The sequence below is a fragment of the Hyla sarda genome, chromosome 7, assembly GCF_029499605.1.
Source record: "Hyla sarda isolate aHylSar1 chromosome 7, aHylSar1.hap1, whole genome shotgun sequence".
Lineage (NCBI taxonomy): Eukaryota > Metazoa > Chordata > Amphibia > Anura > Hylidae > Hyla > Hyla sarda.
In genome coordinates, this window is record NC_079195.1 from 41,700,577 (window position 1) to 41,720,464 (window position 19,888).

General features: G+C 45.9%; 1 protein-coding gene across 2 annotated transcripts in view; it reads left to right on the top strand.

The window, feature by feature from the left end:
• The window catches only part of CNNM1 (cyclin and CBS domain divalent metal cation transport mediator 1), a 75,360-nt gene that overhangs the window by 49,958 nt on the left and 5,514 nt on the right, over positions 1 to 19,888 (top strand). For both annotated transcript variants that reach the window (XM_056531878.1, XM_056531879.1), the window contains exons 7-11: positions 6,884 to 6,946; positions 9,093 to 9,256; positions 11,093 to 11,276; positions 15,378 to 15,488; positions 15,905 to 16,021. In XM_056531878.1, coding sequence (XP_056387853.1) covers positions 6,884 to 6,946; positions 9,093 to 9,256; positions 11,093 to 11,276; positions 15,378 to 15,488; positions 15,905 to 16,021 — 639 coding nt within the window. The remainder of the gene's footprint in view (positions 1 to 6,883; positions 6,947 to 9,092; positions 9,257 to 11,092; positions 11,277 to 15,377; positions 15,489 to 15,904; positions 16,022 to 19,888) is intronic.

The following is a 19,888-nucleotide window of genomic DNA, read 5'->3' on the forward strand; positions in this document are numbered from 1 at the left end:
CTCTGGGACTAAAACTGATTACCTCAGGTGCCTGTGGGCGGGTATACCCTGCTGGGAGGAGCTGACTTTTCTTGTTGCCATAGTGTCGAACCTCCTAGAGACAGCAGCATATACCCATAGTCTGTGTCCCCCAATGGATCCTTCAAGAAAGAGATTTTACGGTAAGCATAAAAATCTCCTTTTTACCATGTAAAGTGTTATAAAATGTAATGTTGCTTTAAGAGTTATACCATGTGATATGTCATGTGATTGTTACCCAGGAGGTACCAGTGACTAGGTGATCCCAAGAGTGATCTATGGGCTCTCTGCTAGCCCTGGGTGGAGCCATTTTCTCTCTTTTGAGCTCTGCTCTTCTGCTAAGCTGAGGTCCAGTGCAGTCGTGCCTAGTGTGTGTGTCCAGAGTGTTAGAGACCTTAAAGTCCAGTCCTGCAGCCACCATCAATTCAAGTAAGCTAAAGTCACAGCTTTATGAGTCAAGTCAGTCCCTGTCATCTGTCAAGTCAGGGTGGTCTGCATTCAATTGTCCAGTCCTACTACAAGTCCCAGCAAGCCCTTAAGGTTTCTGCATCATTGGTCACCTCCTTGGGCCCTGGGTGAACTGTATAGAATTTACCAACGATCTACCCTCAGTAAAGCTACCATTGTACATAACTTGGCGTTTGAGTCTTTATTGTCCCTGTGCCTAGCCCAGGATCCAGCGGCATACCTTCGGGTGGTTTCAGGCTAATCCTAGCCCTGGCATCACGAATACAAGGGGTTAATTCCATCTGCTCCTAGGGTAACAACATCTGCCCTGCACCACACACCCCAACTTTTGGCATCACGAACAGGATACAGATGTGCACCTTATGCCACAATTCACCCCCACCCCCCCCCCAGTCTGAACTGTGTCCAATATTGTCTGCAAAAACTGCATGCCGATGTGACTTAAGTCTGCGCCAAAAAGTATATGGGACTTTGCAAGTGAAAAGTGTTCTACTTGTGGCGCTTGTGAAACAGAGGGAGAGGTGAAGAAAATACTTATTTGCCATCGTGGATTGTAGAGAGTCGGCACTTGAAAGGGTTAATTGGGTCCTGTGTTTCCCGTGCACGCGAGTGGTCGCAGCTGGCCCTGTCAGTCCCCAGCGGTGACGCCTCTCCAGCACAGTGAGGAGGAACCAAAGAGTTGCCCTGTGTTGCACAGGGGAAGACTTTGCCGACCGTACCAAATCAGGAAGTTCCCTGGGAGCAGCCATATTGGACGTTCCATCGGCTGCGTCCGGCTCCACTGTCTTCTATCAAGCACCCGCTGCAGCGCAGACTCTGCAAACGCCAATGATTACCAGTATCAAGTCTCCAGTGCCGGTAACTATTAGCATTAACCCCCTAGTGTCCACAAGTCTGGCCGTGAGAAAAATTACTACCGGGTACCTGCAAAATAGAGGGGGAGCATTCAGTATAGTACTCCCATTAGCTAAGTCTAAGCCGCTGCAGCACTTCAGCACCTTATTCTTCTTAAAACGACAGCGCACTCAAAATTCAACAAGATGTCAGAACCCAGCTCTCCAGATCAACCAGGTGACATTGCCCCTCCATCTCCAGCAGTGGAATCATAACCTGCCCCAGCGGCCGGAATGTTGAAAGTCCTGCCTGCAGTCCACATAAAAAATCCTGGTGTTCCAGCGTCTGCACCAGTATTCATGGGGAACCCTGTCCTCCCTACCTACAATGGAGACCCCTTCACCCTGAGGGATTTCAAAGAAAGGATCCAGAGTTTGTTTATCTTTTACTCTTTCCCTCCTAATCAATAGGTGCAGTTGCTCACAGGACAACTACAGGGACCAGCGTAAGAGGAAGTCCGCACCTGGCCAGCCTCCAAGAAGGCAACTGTACAGCAGATCTTTGAAGGACTGTACCAGGTAGTTGAGTCCCATTCTCCATTAGAGGTACGTCTCTGGCTGTATGAAAGGTGACAGAAGCCAGGTGAGACCTTGAGAGCATATGCCGTAGCCCTACAGAATGCTCTAGATACTTTTCAAAAAATAGATGGGTTGACCTCCAAACAGGGCAACACGGTGTTAATGGACAGATTTATTGATGAGGCTCATAATAAGTGGGACAAAGCCCAGCTACGAATGTTAGCGGTCCAACAACGCAACTTCACTTTCAAGAGACTGGCTATCCAAGTGATTGAGTCCAGGACTGAGTTAGAGGAAGCTTGTCCACCTGTCCAAGAGCCATAAGGGGCGGTAGCTAAACCTATACCATCACCAGCCCCCGCCCCAGTGTCACCTGCTTTGCCAGTCACCTCAGATTTACAGAGTGTTAGGCAGGACATTGAACAACTGACTAAGGCTATGAAGGAGCTTGCCACCCGGTCCGTCCCATCTGACCGTGAACCGCCCCTACCCAGAATACCTGCCCCTGCTCCTGCTCCCCGCAATTTCAACTCTTCGCCTTATAGACCCTCAGGGACTCAAAGACCCTTTTGTACCTATTGTAATAAACAAGGACATTGGAAAATGCAGTGTTGGGATTTAAATGGACCGGCCAGACCGGCCCTCAGGAAAAAAGTCATCAGGTCCAATCCCCGAACGACCTCAGTCAGGACTCTCACTTTATGTCACCTCCTGCCCCTATGTAAAAATTATTGTAGAAGGTGTACCGTTGGAGGCGTTGATAGATACAGGGTCACAAGTGTCTACTATACCTAAAAATGTTTTCTATCAGCATTGAGATGCTAGTTAATTGTGTGAGCTGGATCACAGCCCTCGAGCCTGCTGCTTACTTCTCCACCCTGGACTTAACCAGCAGATATTGGCAAGTGCCCATGGCCGTGGAAGACCGGGAGAAGACCACCTTCGTGACACCCATGGGACTGTTCAAGTTTAACCCCTTAAGGACCATGGACGTACCGATACGTCCTTGGTCCTGCTCTCCTGATATAACGCGGGGTTACACAGTAACCCCGCATCATATCACGGCGGGCCCGGCATCATAGTGAAGCCGGGACCCGCCTCTAATAGCGCGCAGCGACGATCGCGGCGCCGCGCGCTCAGAGCTGAGCCGCGCGGCTAAAAGCGAAACCGAAAGTTGCCGGCTAGCTCAGTGGGCTGTTCGGGATAGCCGCGGCGAAATCGCGGCATCCCGAACAGCTTACAGGACAGCGGGAGGGCCCCTACCTGCCTCCTCGCTGTCCGATCGCCGAATGACTGCTCAGTGCCTGAGATCCAGGCATTTCCTATGAGAAACCAGTGATCAATGATGAAGATCAGTGTGTGCAGTATTAAAGGTCCCTATGGGACCTATAACACTGCAAAAAAAAAGTGAAAAAAAAAAGTGAATATAGATCATTTAACTCCTCCCCTATTAAAAGTTTGAATCACCCCCCTTTTCCAATAACAAAAAAACACAGTGTAAATAAAAATAAACATATATGGTATCACCGCGTGCGGAAATGTCCGAATTATAAAAATATATCATTAATTAAACCGCTCGGTCAATGGCGTGCGCGCAAAAAAATCAATAGGTCCTATCAATGCAAAAATGGTACCGTTAAAAACTTCAGATCACGGCGCAAAAAATGAGCCCTCATACCGCCCCATACACGGAAAAATAAAAAAGTTATAGGGGTCAGAAGATGATAATTTTAAACATATTAATTTTCCTGCATGTAGTTATGATTTTTTCCAGAAGTCCGACAAATCAAACCTATATAAGTAGGGTATCATTTTAATCGTATGGACCTACAAAATAAAGATAAGGTGTCATTTTTACCGAAAAATGTACTACGTAGAAACGGAAGCCCCCAAAAGTTACAAAACGGCGTTTTTTTTTTTTCAATTTTGTCGCATAATGATTTTTTTTTCCGTTTTACTGTAGATTTTTGGGCAAAATGACTGACGTCATTACAAAGTAGAATTGGTGGCGCAAAAAATAAGCCATCATATGGATTTTTAGGTGCAAAATTGAAAGAGTTATGATTTTTTAAAGGGAAGGAGCAAAAAACGAAAATGCAAAAACGGAAAAAACCCCGGTCCTTAAGGGGTTAAAAGTATGCTGTTTGGGCTATGTAATGCCCCTGCTATGTTACAGCGTTTAATGGGCCATCTAAATTTTCAAAGTGTCCTATTGTACCTGGATGATGTCATTGTGTATTCCAAGTCCTACCAGGAACACCACAGTCATCTGTCAGACGTCTTCCAAGTCCTGATCATGCATGGGCTGAAGATCAAGCCGTCAAAGTGTCACTTGCTCAAACTTCAGATACACTACCTGGGTCATATTGTCAGCGCCGAGGGAGTCCAGCCCAATCCTGAAAAGTTGTCAAGAACTGGCATACCCCGCACACAGTGAAAGAGTGAAAGATGTCTGGAGCTTCTTGGGATTTGCCGGCTACTACCGCCGCTTTATTCCCCACTTCACCCAGATTACAGATCCCCTCACAGCTCTCTTATGGGGTATGCCGAAGGAGAACTACAATGGGAAACTACCTGTTGAATGGGCCGAAAAGCAAAAGACAGTGTTCCGAACTCTTAAACATCTTCTAACAGAACCACCCATCCTGGCGTACCCAGACTACAGTCAGCCATTCCAGTTATATACCGATGCGAGTTTCGAAGGTCAGGAAGCTGTCCTGTCCCAAGTGCAGGAAGTGCAAGAGCAAGTAGTTGCCTATGCCAGTCGTTATCTCCGAGGAGCAGAGAAGAATGATGCAAACTACAGCTCATTCACAGTTTCACCATCAAGTACAGAAGTGGCAAGTCGAATATCAATGCCGATGTACTGTCTCGGATGAACCCCGGCAAAGAACCATCTGTTGAAGACGTGTTGGAGGACATGGAGATGCCCCGATTTTATCAACAGTTCATGAACCAGAATGTTGTGACCGCCCTGATGGACGGTGAACCCAGGTCCGAAAAGGTTAAAGAAGACCTGTACACCTGGAAGACTCTTCAAGATGAAAGTCGAGTCATAGGGGATCTGTTGGACTACCTTCTGGCCAAAAAGGTATGAACCCGTCTACGCAAGCCCAGTGTGATTATGAGCTGAAACGTCTGTGGCGATAGAGGAAGCGACTGTTTATGCACAAAGGGCTGTTGTGCCAAAATTCTTTGGATTCGGTTTCTGGGGATCGAATTAATCAGATTCTGGTTCCCTGAAGAGACGCGGCGACGGTCCTCAAAGCATACCATGATTAGTCGGGACACTTTGGAGTCCACAAGACCGAAGCTACTGTCAGGCGAAGATTCTGTTGGATCGGAACGCAGAGTGACATGGAGAAATGGTGCAGTGAATGTGCTGTCTGTAATGTCACCAAGAACATGCACAAGGACGCAAGAGCACCCCTCCATTCCATCCAGAGTGAAAGGCCTAACCAGTTGTTTGCACTAGACCATGTCAAGTTGTCTCCTATCCGGTCCGGGTATACTTATGCTCTCACCATGGTGGATCACTACTCTAAATGGTGTAAATGGGTTGTTGTCCCCTAGAGTTCACCTGGCTGCAGTGCAATTACCTAGGGGTAAGAACAAACTGTCCCTGACCGCCCCCTCCCTCAGTTTGACCCCCCGCACTCCAGGGGCCACAAACAGTCTCTACAGTTTAGTTTTAGCTAGCATTGCCCCGGTAGAGCCTTGGGGCCACTGTCTCCCTTGTGGACCAACACCTCCACCACCATAGGAGCCTTGTGCACACTCTTCTTATCCAGTCTCTGGTAAGGCTTCTACATGACTGAGGGGCACAGGCTCCATAGCAGTCCATTGGGCAGCACTCCTGTGTAGTCACCTCCCAGAGCCGCACCCCTGTGCAAATCTACAGTGCCACAGCTATCAGCCTCATTGTGTGCACAGGAGTCAAAGAGGTGACCCTGCTCATCCGTCACCAGGGCCCTCAATGTAACTGGACTCGGACATGAAGCTGATTATCCGCCAGCCCTGACTGAGGAGACACGGACAGACACACGGGTCGGTGTATAGTATGGACACTACGAGGACCCCGCGACCCTGCTGCAGCCCATCGACCCAACACTACACAAAGCTTTGCTCCATATTAGCTGACTGTATGGTGCGATCACATGACTGCATGATGGCAGCAGGAGGCAGGTGAAGAGACCTCCGGCTGCCATTTTAACTGATCTGTGCCGCAGGTGATCAGATCAGCCACCGGAACTGCCACAGGTGCCATGATCAATAATGATCACAGCATCTGAGGGGTTAATGGCGGACTTCATTGCTGATGTCCGTCATTACCGGCGGGTCCCTGGCTGCTAAAAGCAGCCGGGACCCACGGGCTATGATGCGAGCGCAGCTACTGCACTCGCGTCATAGCTGCTGTGGGACTCAGGGTGTACAGGCGCATTCTTGTGCGCTAAGTGCCTGGAGCCCAGGGCGTACCTGTATGCCCTGTGTCATTTAGGCCACATATGGTGCAATATAGTGGAAAATAGAGAAATTGCTAACATGACAAGATCACTTCTTTTATTTTCCAATGAGTAAATGAAGCAACTGAAAATGCAATCTGATTGGTTACTGCACCACTGTTTTATTTTATAAAACTTTTTGCACTTATTTCTACCCCTACAGCTCCACCAGGTAACCAGTCAGATTGCATTTTCTTTGCTTTATAAATAGGTTTTCCTTTTGCAGAAACCTGACATTTGCTGCATAAATACACAACCCATTTTCAAGCTTCTGTAACCTCTTAAAGTTTTTATTTAACCTTTTTTTGGAACATTTCTGAATATATTGGTGTTTACAATATATTGGTGATTTGCCAAACATTTCACCCTCCTACATTATTTGCTCTTTCTGTTGTGTGTATTGTATTTACATGTATGCTCTTTATAGTCATCCCTGCCATCCCTCAAACTCTTCTTTTTCCCACTTTTGCTTTGCCCTTTTAGTACCTGTGTCGGTATCTCGTACCTTCGCTTTCAGCAGAGGGGAATCATTGGCTGGCTCCCCAGGTAAACCTGCATGGCTGTGTTCTGAGATCATATGAAAATGGGTTGAATTGAATGAATCTTGCATATAGTTTAATTCTATATGGATTTAACACTGGTTATACATGTCTGTGTGTATACCAAATTTCAGTATGGATAAAATAAGTCAAATGTGAATTTCTTTTGGCATGTTATGGTTGGGGTTAGTAACAAATAGTAATGAGCTATGCAGCCATGCCAGATAGACATGATCAGTACAGGTTTTTAGCCTCTGGAATTAGTGTTGAGCGGCATAGGCCATATTCGAATTCGCGATATTTCGCGAATATATGGACGAATATTCGTCATATATTCGCTAAATTCGCATATTCGTAATAGTCGCGTTTTATTTTCGCATATGCGAAAATTCGCGTATGTGAAAATTAGCATATGCGAAAATTAGCATATATAAAAATTAACAAACGAAAATTTGCATATGCGAAAATTCGCACGCCAGTCTCACACAGTAGTATTAGAGCCTTCTTTACACCACACAAGCTGGAAGCAGAGAGGGGTGATCACTGTGATGTGTACTGTGAAAAAAAAAAAAAAAAACGAATATTCGTAATTAACAATGTATAGTGCTATATTCGCAAATATTCGCGAATATTCGATATTCGCGAATAAAATTTGCATTGTGAATATTCGCGAGCAACACTATCTGGAATTTGTTTCTATGCACTGACAGCTAGCAGAGATCATAAAAATGGCAAGTAATTCAATCACAAAATATATTATATAGTTGTAGAACTTAAAGGGTAAGCTGCTTTGTGATGTATTGAGCCCCAACATTGGTCTTCTTCCGGGTGCCGGGGTTCAATACGTCAACGCCATTATTTAAAACAAAATGCTTAAAAAACAGACCAAAATTTTGTGTATGAACATAAGTTAAGAAGCACTTGGGGATTGGAAAGCAAATTTTTATATTTTTAAGGCAGTGTTCACACACTGTAAAAAAGGGCTATATTTTGTTTCATGGCCAGAAATAGGTGAAAAGACAGATGTAAAGCAAAAAAAATGACCTTTTTTTGTTCATTTACTGCCTTTTTTACAGTGTGAACATGGCCTGATGCTACAAGAAAATTGCAATGATTTTTTATCTTAGTGGCATAAGGTGGGGAGGGGGGGCTATAGCTCTTTGAGCTTCAATTTGGGTGAGCAAAAAAGTTGTCTATTTTCAAACCCATTTAGATGTTGAAATAGCGTCAATGTGCCACCATGAACAAGAGTGTCAGTGCAGTTGTTTAGGGGGTTGGCACTGTTTCCTTGCAGCACTGGGGTCCTGGAGTTTCTCTGTGTGCTTGTGTGTATTTCCTCTGGATACTCCAGTTTCCTTACAACAAGCTCCAAAGACATACTAATCTACAATCTCCAAATAATTTACTACATATCAGCCTAAGGCTATGTTCACACGGCAGATTTTTTTGCAGTTCCACAGGTCTTATATTTTTGCAGAATGCAGAAATTTCGCTGCGAAAATTCTGCTGTGTAAATAAGACAGCAGAATCACATTGAATATAATGTGCATTAAATTTCTGCAGAATTTCTGGCAGAAGTATTGAGTGAAAATCCGTGCAGAAATGCCATGTTCACATGGCTGAAAATGTGCAGAATGTCCGCCTGGAAAACGGGTGGACATTCCGCACATTTGAATGTTTCAGTGGGCGCTAGAACCGCTTGGGAATGCGCCGTCTCATGGAGGGCATACATTTCCGGGTGGAATCAGCAGAAAGAATAGACTATTCTTTCTGTGGATGCCAGAATCGGGATTTCAGCGGCAGAAATATCTGCTGCAGAAATTCTGCCATGTGCACAATGCAATAGAATCCTATTGAATTGCAGCAGAATTTCTGAACAAAATATTCCCTTGAAATTCCACTGTGTGAACATAGCCTAACTCTAATCCCAAATCCCTGTTTCTCCTTCAGAACCATTTGCCTCTGCAGATCAGAATAGCCTTTGCCTAAAAACTAAGATCATGCTATATTTCTCTTATTGATGTATTGCGTTTTCAAGAAAGAGAGAGATTGCTTCCTGCTTTTAAAGTAAACCTCCTTTCTTGCCATCTTCCTTATCCTATTTTCTGTCCAATTTTTCTGCTTTCTTTTCCTCCCTCCCCTGCTCTCCATAGTAAACAGATCCCCTTCTCGCTGCAGTGGTTTGAACCGCTCTGAGTCCCCTAACAGAGAACGTAATGATTACGGGGGCAGCAACAACCAGCTAAGCAACAGCAACAACAACCTCTACATACCAGACTACTCTGTCCACATCCTGTGTGATGTCCAGTTCATCAAGGTAACTAAGCATATATGTCATGATTTTTTTGTAATTTATAAACCGTATAGTGTTTATTTAGGTATTTCTATCCTGACAACCAGGTCTCCAAAATTGGTATTGCACCCTTTACGTTTAAAGATGTGTCCACTACGTGCAGTACCTTCTTTTTAAAATGGTCAATGAGGAAAAGCTGATCATTTTTGTGACCCCCCCATTGATCAGCTATAATCTTTTGGGGAACATGATGGAGGAGATTGCATTAAAGAAGCACTTCCAAGATGACATTTTTTTTTTTGCTTATATAATGCAACATGGCCAAAAATGTGTGGAATGTTCGCCTGGAAAACATGGGCAGACACTCCTCAAATTTGCATGATCCGGTAGGTGCTAGGACCTCTTGGAAATGCACCGTTTCATAGCCAGCATTGCACTTCTGGGCAGAATAGAATAGATTCTTTCTGCTGACAACAAAAATTCTACCTTGTGCACAGTGCAGCAGAATCCCATTGAAATCAATGGGTCCTGCTGCAGTGGAATGTCCGTGCAGAATATTCCGGTGGAATTCCACATGAACATTCCACCATATTACGGGTACGTTTATGCATGCAAATTTTTGCTACAGATTTTGCTGCCCAGTGACTTCAATGGGTAGCAAAATCTGCTACAGTAAATCTTCAGCAGAAAATATGAATGCCTGAATGTACCCTAAAACTGAAATTGTCATGCTTCCTTCATTTCCCATATATACTTTGGCTTTGCAGATAGAGGGGGGTGGTTCAATTTGGGTAATGAGACCAACCTATTAAAGGGGTACTCCGGTGAAAACCTTTTTTCTTTTAAATCAACTGATGGCAGAAAGTTAAACATATTTGTAAATTACTTCTATTAAAAAATCTTAATCCTTCCATTACTTATTAGCTGCTGAATGCTACAGAGGAAATTCCTTTCTTTTTGGAACACTGATGACATCACGAGCACAGTGCTCTCTGCTGACATCTCTGTCCATTTTAGCAACCATGCATAGCAGATGCATAGCAGATGTATGCTAAGGGCAGCATGGTGGCTCAGTGGGACAACAATAAATAAAGCGTTGTTATTATTATTATTATTATAATAACGTCAGCAGAGAGAACTGTGCTCGTGATGTCATCAGAGAGCATTCCAAAAAGAAAAGAATTTCCTCTGTAGTATTCAGCAGCTAATAAGTACAGGAAGGATTAAGATTTTTTAATAGAAGTAATTTACAAATATGTTTAACTTTCTGCCACCAGTTGATTTAAAAGAAAAAAGGTTTTCACCAGAGTACCCCTTTAACCTGGCTAGACTCCAGCAACCAGACGGCTAAACAGCTGAGTCTCATAAGTGGGTTGGTGTCAGTTCACACTACATGCAGATTTAATGCATTTTCTTATTCAGTGTTTGTTTTGTAGAGAAATACTGCCATGAGGCGAAAGTGATTTGACCTATTATCACATTTGAATTTTTTTATTTCTGTTGCAATTGTCTAAAAACTTTGTGAATATTACATGTTTGCATTAAAATATCACCATTTTTGCCACAATGTTGGGAAAATCATGGCAAAAACAGGAAAAATGGTAAATTAAAGCATGCATTTCCTAGCCACAGTTTATTGTTGGTTCTTCATATTTCTGCGACTTACCTTTTTTGTGGTGCATACGCCACATCTGTTCACCTGATACCATTGTAATCTTGACATTTCAGACAACTTTATTGTTTCTTGCCTATTGTTTTATTTAAAAATGCATACATACAATCTTTTTAAAAATCTTGCAAATTAGAGAAAAACATTAAAGGCTGAAGTTAATCTGCTTTACTGTACATTTCTCTCGAAAGATTACAAGGCAACAGTATCAAAATGCATTGGCAGCCAGTCGTATCGACATTTCTCCACAGTCCCCAGAAATAGAAGTATTCATTGATGGCGATTCCTCAAAAGTTACAAAGTATCACAGAGTATCCGAATCTCCAAAAGATGACACTGTGACCACATTAGTGAGTGACAGAAATTGCAACCTAGGTAATGTCATTTCTATTGCACAAGGATTTTATTTGTTTCCTTCTGAAAAAAAGGGGTTAAATAATTGTTAAAATACTTGTAAAGTTCTTTATTCATGAGATGCAACCAAGAGTATATAGCTATTAAGAATGGGGGCCAGAAAGAGAACAGAGACTGTGTGAACTGTGATTATGTAGGTGTTCAAACGTCCGGAAATTCTGTGTGTAACTCCACCAGAGATTTCAGAGCAGCAATGGGAATCAGTGGTCCCTGCGGCCATCAACGGCGGGACCCGCGGCTAATACAGGACATCACCGATCGCGGTGATGCCCTGTATTAACCCTTCATACGTGGCGATCAAAGCTGACCGCCGCATCTGAAGCAAAAGTGACACTAACCCTTCAGAGGTCGGCGGAGAATTACCAGGAAGCAAGTCAATAGGGCAGTCAAAGGGTCTGTGTGGTAGTAAAACCTCTGCTTGCTTTTTACAAAAAACATCAGAAAAGTCCTGGTAGGCCTTAGGCAGGCCTGGCAGAGGCGAAGCAATGGGTACTTGACTGGTGAATAAAGTCTTAAGGCATCGCTTGTGACAGGTAGGACCCCAAGTCTTAATGTCCCCAGTGGCCCAGTCAAGGGTAGGTGCGTGACGCTGGAGCCAGGGCAAGCCAAGAAGAATTTCAGAGGTACAGTTGGGCAATACAAAAAATTCCATATTTTCACGGTGGAGAACTCCAACACTCATGAGCAAAGGTTCTGTGCGATAACGCACTGTGCAGACCAGTCTTTCTCCATTCACTGATGAAATGAAGAGAGGTTTGACGAGACAGGTAACAGGAATATTGAATCTGTTGATGAGAGAGGCTTCAATTAAATTTCCTGCTGAACCTGAATCCAGAAAGGCCACAGCGGAGAAGGAAGTATTCATATTTGCGGGTAGAGAAATCCGCACAGGTATAGTCAGTCATGGAGAGGATGAATTCACACCTAGTAACGCCTCTCCCACGTTAACTATATGTGTGTGTTTCCCTGACGCGGAGAACAAATAGGACAGTCCTTTAGGAAATGTTCGGTACTAGCACAGTACAGGCACAAATTTTCGTTCCTGCGGCGAGTCCTCTTTTGTTGGGTCAGGCGAGACCGATCCACTTGCATAGCCTCCTCGACGGAAGGCACAGGAACAGGTTGCAAATGAGACTGGAAGAGAGGTGCCAAGCGAGGAAACCGCCTGGTGCGAACAAGATCCTTTTCCTTGCGAAGCTCCTGGTGTCTTTCTGAGAAACGCATGTCAATGCGGGTGGCCAAATGGATGAGTTCAGACAGGGTAGCAAGAATCTCTCCTGCGGCCAGAACATCTTTAAAGGGTACCTCTCATCAAAAAAAAATTTTGATATATTATAGATTAATGTATGCAGAATAACTTTACAATTGCATGTTATTAAAAAATATGCTTCTTTCTATTCAATTTTCCACTTTGAAGAAATGACCACTAGGGGTCTCCCTACCAGTCCTGGCAGCAAGCATTTCAGACTCATGCTGGAGTCCTAAACACTACACTGCCAGTCTGCTTTGTTCACAAAAGAGAACACTCAGAGCTGCCAGCCTGCTTTGTTCACAGCCTGTTTGGCTGTGAACAAAGCAGGCTGGCAGCTCTGAGTGTTTAGGACTCCAGCATGAGTCAGAAATGATTGCTGACAGGACTGATCGGGAAAAATACAATAGAAAGAAGCATATTTTTCATTAACATGCTATTGGAAAGTTATTCAACATTCATTAATCTAAAATATATCAAAAGTTTATTTGATGAGATGTACCCTTTAAAGGTCGCGCAGAGGGCCTCATTGTTCCAGGCTAGCTCAGAGGCAAGGGTGCGGAACTGTATGGCGTATTCAATAGAGCCGTCTCGGCTGAGGAAGCCCGGGCTGGCTCCTCAAAGACACTGCGTACTTCGGAGAAGAAGGACTGAATAGTAGCAGTGGCAGGATCGTTGAGGTCCCAAAGCGGTGTGGCCCAGGATAAGGCCTTTCCAGACAGCAGGCTGACCAGGAATGCCACCTTAGACCGTTCTGTGGGAAACTGGTCCGACATCATCTCCAGGTGTAGGGAACACTGGGACAGGAACCCACGACACAGCTTAGAGTCCCCATCAAACTTATCAGGTAGGGACAGGCGGAGTCTAAAAGCAGCAACTTTCTGCAGAGGAGAAGCTGGAGCTGGCGGAGGAGATGGTTGCTGCTGTGGAGGCAGAAGCTGCTGTAGCATGGCAGTCAGCTGAGTCAGCTGTTGTCCTTGTTGGGCGATCTGCTGAGATTGCTGGGTGACCACGGAGGTTAGGTCAGCAATACTGGGCAGCGGCACCTCAGCGGGATCCATGGCCGGATCTACTGTCAGGATCCGGACTGGTATGCGGGGAGGACACGGGTAGTGGATCCTCTGTGCCAGAGAGGCGATGGCGTGGGCCGTACCAGGGGAATGGAATCTAAGGGGTTACTGGTTTTCACCAAAGTCCGCCGCAAAGCGGGATGGACTTGCTGCGGCAGGTAACCCTGTGGTCATTCCACCCAGTAGCGACTCAACCCCTCTGGCGTCTGAGACTGGCGCGGGACACAAGGACAAGGCAAAGGCAAGGTCAGATGTAGCAGAAGGTCAGGGCAGGTGGTAACGGTTCGTAGTCAGGGGCAACAGCAAGGGTCTGGATACACAGGCAAAGGCTCACAAAAACGCTTTCACTGGCACAAGGGCAACAAGATCCGGCAAGGACAGGAAGGGAAGTTGGGGTTTTATAGAGTTAAACAGCTATTGGACCAGGCACCAATTAATGGTGCACTGGCCCTTTAAACTTAAGAGAGCGGGGCTATGCGCCGGGAGGACACAGGAGGCAGAGGAAGGCAAGTGGCGGACTTGTGCCGCCACGCGGATCGCATCCCCGCTGGCAGCACTGTAGCAGCGCTCCCGGTCAGAGGGACAAACCGGGGCGCTGCAGGAGGACACACGCCGTGAGCGCTCCGGGATGGATGCGGGACCCGGAGTGCTCGGCGTTACAGTGTGCACATGAGAAGCAGCACTATTTCTGGCCAACATACAGCTTATATATTACCAGTTTTCCCCTCTGAAAGCATCATCTTTAATTTTCAGTTGGGGTTGAGCTGGTGGTTGTAGACTAGCACCCACATAGAAGAGGAGATCATGTGCCCCTATATGTCTATATATCACTCCAAGAAGGAACAGTATGGAGGACATTATAGAGCTGTACTGAATACGATAAGCTTTGAATGGTTATGCCCTGCCTTCCAGAAGCTAGAAAAGGTGAACCGTAAATGATGTTTGAGAGGAGGAAAGTCTAGTATTATATATATATATATATATATATATATATATATATATATATATGTTCTAAATATAGTTATATAATCATAACATAATTTCACCCTTTATCCTTTTCCGAATACATCCTTTGTCTTCTATTTCCTAAATACTATTTGGTTTTAGATGTTTTTATGTGTAATGCATCATATAGTACCAATGGACCTAACTGAAAGTGAAGCCCTGAAGGTATGCTTTCATAGGGATCATGACCAAATATTACCACCACACAATACAGCGATGAGGTTAGAGTTAATACTATAAAATTCTGTAGTATATCTGCTTCTGTTTCCTTCCTGTTCTTTACCCATCTAGTGTGAAGGAAGGATCAGAATCTCTGCATTAACATGACAGTATAGTAGACTCATTCTGCAGGGGAAGTATGGCCAGGTTCAGATTGAGGAATCCGTCGATGCTAGGACTGAGTAGACATTGCCGTCCCTATAGATGGCAATGTATTCCATGTGGATTCCACTGAAAGAATGACCGTGATCAGCGGCAGCACTTCTGTAGTGTGCACTGTGCAGCGGAATCTCATTGACAGCAATAGGATTCTATTGCATTGGAATTTCCACACATAATTTTCAAAGCAGAATTATGCATGGAAATGTATCTGTATGAAACCAGCCGAAGAAGGGACTATATTGCACGGGGTGAAGGAGACTGTCAAATCTGTAAATATAATAATTGTATAAAGTAGGGCTTTATCGGTATACTCCATATATCGGTGCACAAAGAATGTAACCTTTCTTCTCTATACAGCCAACAGCAGATCAGATGTTCAGAAAAGTCCGAATGACTCTGTGTTCTTACATATGGATGATATCCCTCAAATAAGAGAGGAGCTGGCAGACATTTACAACTGCACGACAAGTAGGTTCTTATATCACATCAAATAATGTCACTTTTTCATTTTAGGGGCATGTTCGCATGTGGATGATTTTGCGACTGTTTCTGCAGCACATGCATGAAATTTTACAAAACCCATTCAGGTGTCACAGAAATTTCTGCAACACATCTGCCCATGTATAAGCAGTTTATTTATCTAGGCAAGGCTCACATATGTCCAGCAATCCGGAGCCATACCGCATGGGAACTCTGTATGCAATAACTGCATCTGTTGCACCTGGCGTCCCATCTCGTCCCCCATAGGCTGAAAAGGGACACAGACCTAGACTTGTGAACGACTAGCATTGTTGCACTAAAATATATCTGTAATGCTAATATAATCCTGTGTGGCCTTATTGAAGAAACTGACATAATTGTAAAACATTGTTGTGTTCTGACAGATCCAGATTCCTGCAGCATCATTTTGGACACAGAGCATTCCGGTGGTGAGAAAATATCCAGTTCATCGGTGAATAGCGCAGAGGAGACACTTGGCAAGAAGTTATTGAGAACACTCAGTATGTCTTCTATTACTATGCAAATTATATTGAATCATCTCCAACATTATTACAGTACAATTGTCACGATGCCGGCTGGCAGGTAGTGGATCCTCTGTGCCAGAGAGGGATTGGCGTGGACCGTGCTAGTGGACCGGTTCTAAGCCACTACTGGTTTTCACCAGAGCCCGCCGCAAAGCGGGTTGGTCTTGCTGCGGCGGTAGTGACCAGGTCGTATCCACTAGCAACGGCTCACCTCTCTGGCTGCTGAAGATAGGCGCGGTACAAGGGAGTAGGCAGAAGCAAGGTCGGACGTAGCAGAAGGTCGGGGCAGGCAGCAAGGATCGTAGTCAGGGGCAACGGCAGAAGGTCTGGAAACACAGGCAAGGAACACACAAGGAACGCTTTCACTGGCACTAAGGCAACAAGATCCGGCCAGGGAGTGCAAGGGAAGTGAGGTAATATAGGGAAGTGCACAGGTGATTACCCTAATTGGAACCACTGCGCCAATCAGCGGCGCAGTGGCCCTTTAAATCGCAGAGACCCGGCGCGCGCGCGCCCTAGGGAGCGGGGCCGCGCGCGCCGGGACAGAACAGACGGGGAGCGAGTCAGGTAGGGGAGCCGGGGTGCGCATCGCGAGCGGGCGCTACCCGCATCGCGAATCGCATCCCGGCTGGCAGCGGGATCGCAGCGCCCCGGGTCAGAGGACGTGACCGGAGCGCTGCAGCGGAGAGAGTGAAGTGAGCGCTCCGGGGAGGAGCGGGGACCCGGAGCGCTCGGCGTAACAGTACCCCCCCCCCTTGGGTCTCCCCCTCTTCTTGGAGCCTGAGAACCTGAGGAGCAGACTTTTGTCAAGGATGTTGTCCTCAGGTTCCCAGGATCTCTCTTCAGGACCACAACCCTCCCAGTCTACTAAAAAAAATTTTTTCCCTCTGACCTTTTTGGCAGCCAAAATTTCCTTGACCGAGAAGACGTCCGAGGAGCCGGAAACAGGAGTGGGAGGAACAGATTTGGGAGAAAAACGGTTGAGGATGAGTGGTTTGAGAAGAGAGACGTGAAAGGCATTAGGGATACGAAGAGAAGGAGGAAGAAGAAGTTTATAAGAGACAGGATTAATTTGACACAAAATTTTGAAAGGACCAAGATAGCGTGGTCCCAACTTGTAGCTAGGGACACGGAAGCGGACATATTTAGCGGAGAGCCATACCTTGTCTCCAGGGGAAAAAACGGGGGGAGCTCTTCTTTTCTTATCCGCGAACCTCTTCATGCGTGAAGAAGCCTGTAAGAGAGAATTTTGGGTCTCTCTCCATATAATGGAAAGGTCACGAGAAATTTCATCCACAGCGGGCAGACCAGAGGGCAAGGGGGTAGGGAGGGGGGGAAGAGGGTGACGGCCGTACACCACGAAAAATGGGGATTTGGAGGAAGATTCAGAGACCCTGAAGTTATACGAGAATTCGGCCCATGGAAGGAGATCTGCCCAGTCATCCTGGCGGGAGGAAACAAAATGTCGCAAATAATCACCCAAGATCTGGTTAATTCTTTCTACTTGTCCATTGGACTGGGGATGATATGCAGAGGAAAAATTTAATTTAATCTTGAGTTGTTTACAGAGAGCCCTCCAGAATTTAGACACGAATTGGACACCTCTATCCGAGACAATCTGCGTAGGCAACCCGTGAAGACGAAAAATGTGTACAAAAAATTGTTTAGCCAACTGAGGCGCAGAAGGAAGACCAGGAAGAGGGATGAAATGTGCCATTTTGGAGAATCGATCAACGACCACCCAAATAACAGTGTTGCCACGGGAAGGGGGTAAATCAGTAATAAAATCCATACCAATCAGAGACCAAGGCTGTTCGGGGACAGGCAGAGGATGAAGAAAACCAGCGGGCTTCTGGCGAGGAGTCTTATCCCGGGCACAGATAGTGCAGGCTCGCACAAAGTCCCCAACATCCGTCTCCAGAGTCGGCCACCAATAGAAGCGGGAGATGAGTTGCACAGATTTCTTGATGCCCGCATGACCTGCGAGATGGGAGGAGTGACCCCATTTGAGGATTCCGAGGCGTTGGCGTGGAGAAACAAAGGTCTTTCCTGGAGGAGTCTGCCTGATGGAGGCAGGAGAAGTAGAGATCAGGCAGTCAGGTGGAATGATGTGTTGCGGAGGGAGATCAACTTCTGAGGCATCCGAGGAACGAGAGAGAGCATCGGCCCTAATGTTCTTATCGGCAGGACGAAAGTGAATCTCAAAATTAAATCGGGCAAAGAACAGAGACCACCGGGCCTGGCGAGGATTCAGCCGTTGGGCAGACTGGAGGTAGGAGAGGTTCTTGTGGTCGGTGTAGATAATAACAGGAAATCTTGATCCCTCCAGCAGATGCCTCCATTCCTCAAGTGCTAACTTAATGGCTAGAAGCTCTCGATCCCCGATGGAGTAGTTCCTCTCCGCTGGAGAGAAGGTCCTAGAGAAAAAACCACAAGTGACAGCATGCCCGGAAGAATTTTTTTGTAGAAGAACAGCTCCAGCTCCCACTGAGGAGGCATCAACCTCCAATAGGAAGGGTTTGGAAGGGTCAGGTCTGGAGAGCACGGGAGCCGAAGAAAAGGCAGACTTGAGTCGTTTAAAGGCGTCTTCTGCTTGAGGAGGCCAGGACTTGGGATCAGCATTTTTTTTGGTTAAAGCCACGATAGGAGCCACAATGGTAGAAAAATGTGGAATAAATTGCCTGTAATAATTGGCGAACCCCAAAAAGCGTTGGATAGCACGGAGTCCGGAGGGGCGTGGCCAATCTAAGACGGCAGAGAGTTTGTCTGGATCCATCTGTAGTCCCTGGCCAGAGACCAAATATCCTAGAAAAGGAAGAGATTGGCATTCAAACAGACATTTCTCAATTTTGGCATAGAGTTGGTTGTCACGAAGTCTCTGAAGAACCATACGGACATGCTGGCGGTGTTCTTCTAGATTGGCAGAAAAAATTAGGATATCGTCCAGATATACAACAACACAGGAGTATAACAGATCACGAAAAATTTCATTGACAAAGTCTTGGAAGACGGCAGGGGCATTGCACAGTCCAAAGGGCATGACCAGATACTCAAAGTGTCCATCTCTGGTGTTAAATGCCGTTTTCCACTCGTCCCCCTCTCTGATGCGGATGAGGTTATAGGCGCCTCTTAAGTCCAATTTAGTGAAGATGTGGGCACCTTGGAGGCGATCAAAGAGTTCAGAGATGAGGGGTAAGGGGTAGCGGTTCTTAACCGTGATTTTATTAAGACCGCGGTAGTCAATGCAAGGACGTAGGGAGCCATCTTTTTTGGACACAAAGAAAAATCCGGCTCCGGCAGGAGAGGAGGATTTACGGATAAAGCCCTTTTTTAGATTCTCCTGGACGTATTCGGACATGGCAAGAGTCTCTGGGGCAGAGAGAGGATAAATTCTGCCCCGGGGTGGAGTAGTGCCCGGGAGGAGGTCGATAGGGCAATCATAAGGCCTGTGAGGAGGTAGAGTCTCAGCTTGTTTTTTGCAGAAAACATCCGCGAAGTCCATATAGGCCTTAGGGAGACCGGTTACAGGAGGAACCACAGAGTTACGGCAAGGGTTACTGGGAACCGGTTTTAGACAGTTCTTGGAACAAGAGGACCCCCAACTCTTGATCTCCCCAGTGGACCAATCCAGGGTTGGGGAATGAAGTTGAAGCCAGGGAAGTCCAAGGAGAATTTCTGAGGTGCAATTGGGGAGGACCAAAAGTTCAATCCTCTCATGATGAGATCCGATGCTCATAAGAAGGGGCTCCGTGCGGAAACGTATGGTACAGTCCAATCTTTCATTATTTACACAATTGATGTAGAGGGGTCTGGCGAGACTGGTCACCGGGATGTTGAACCTGT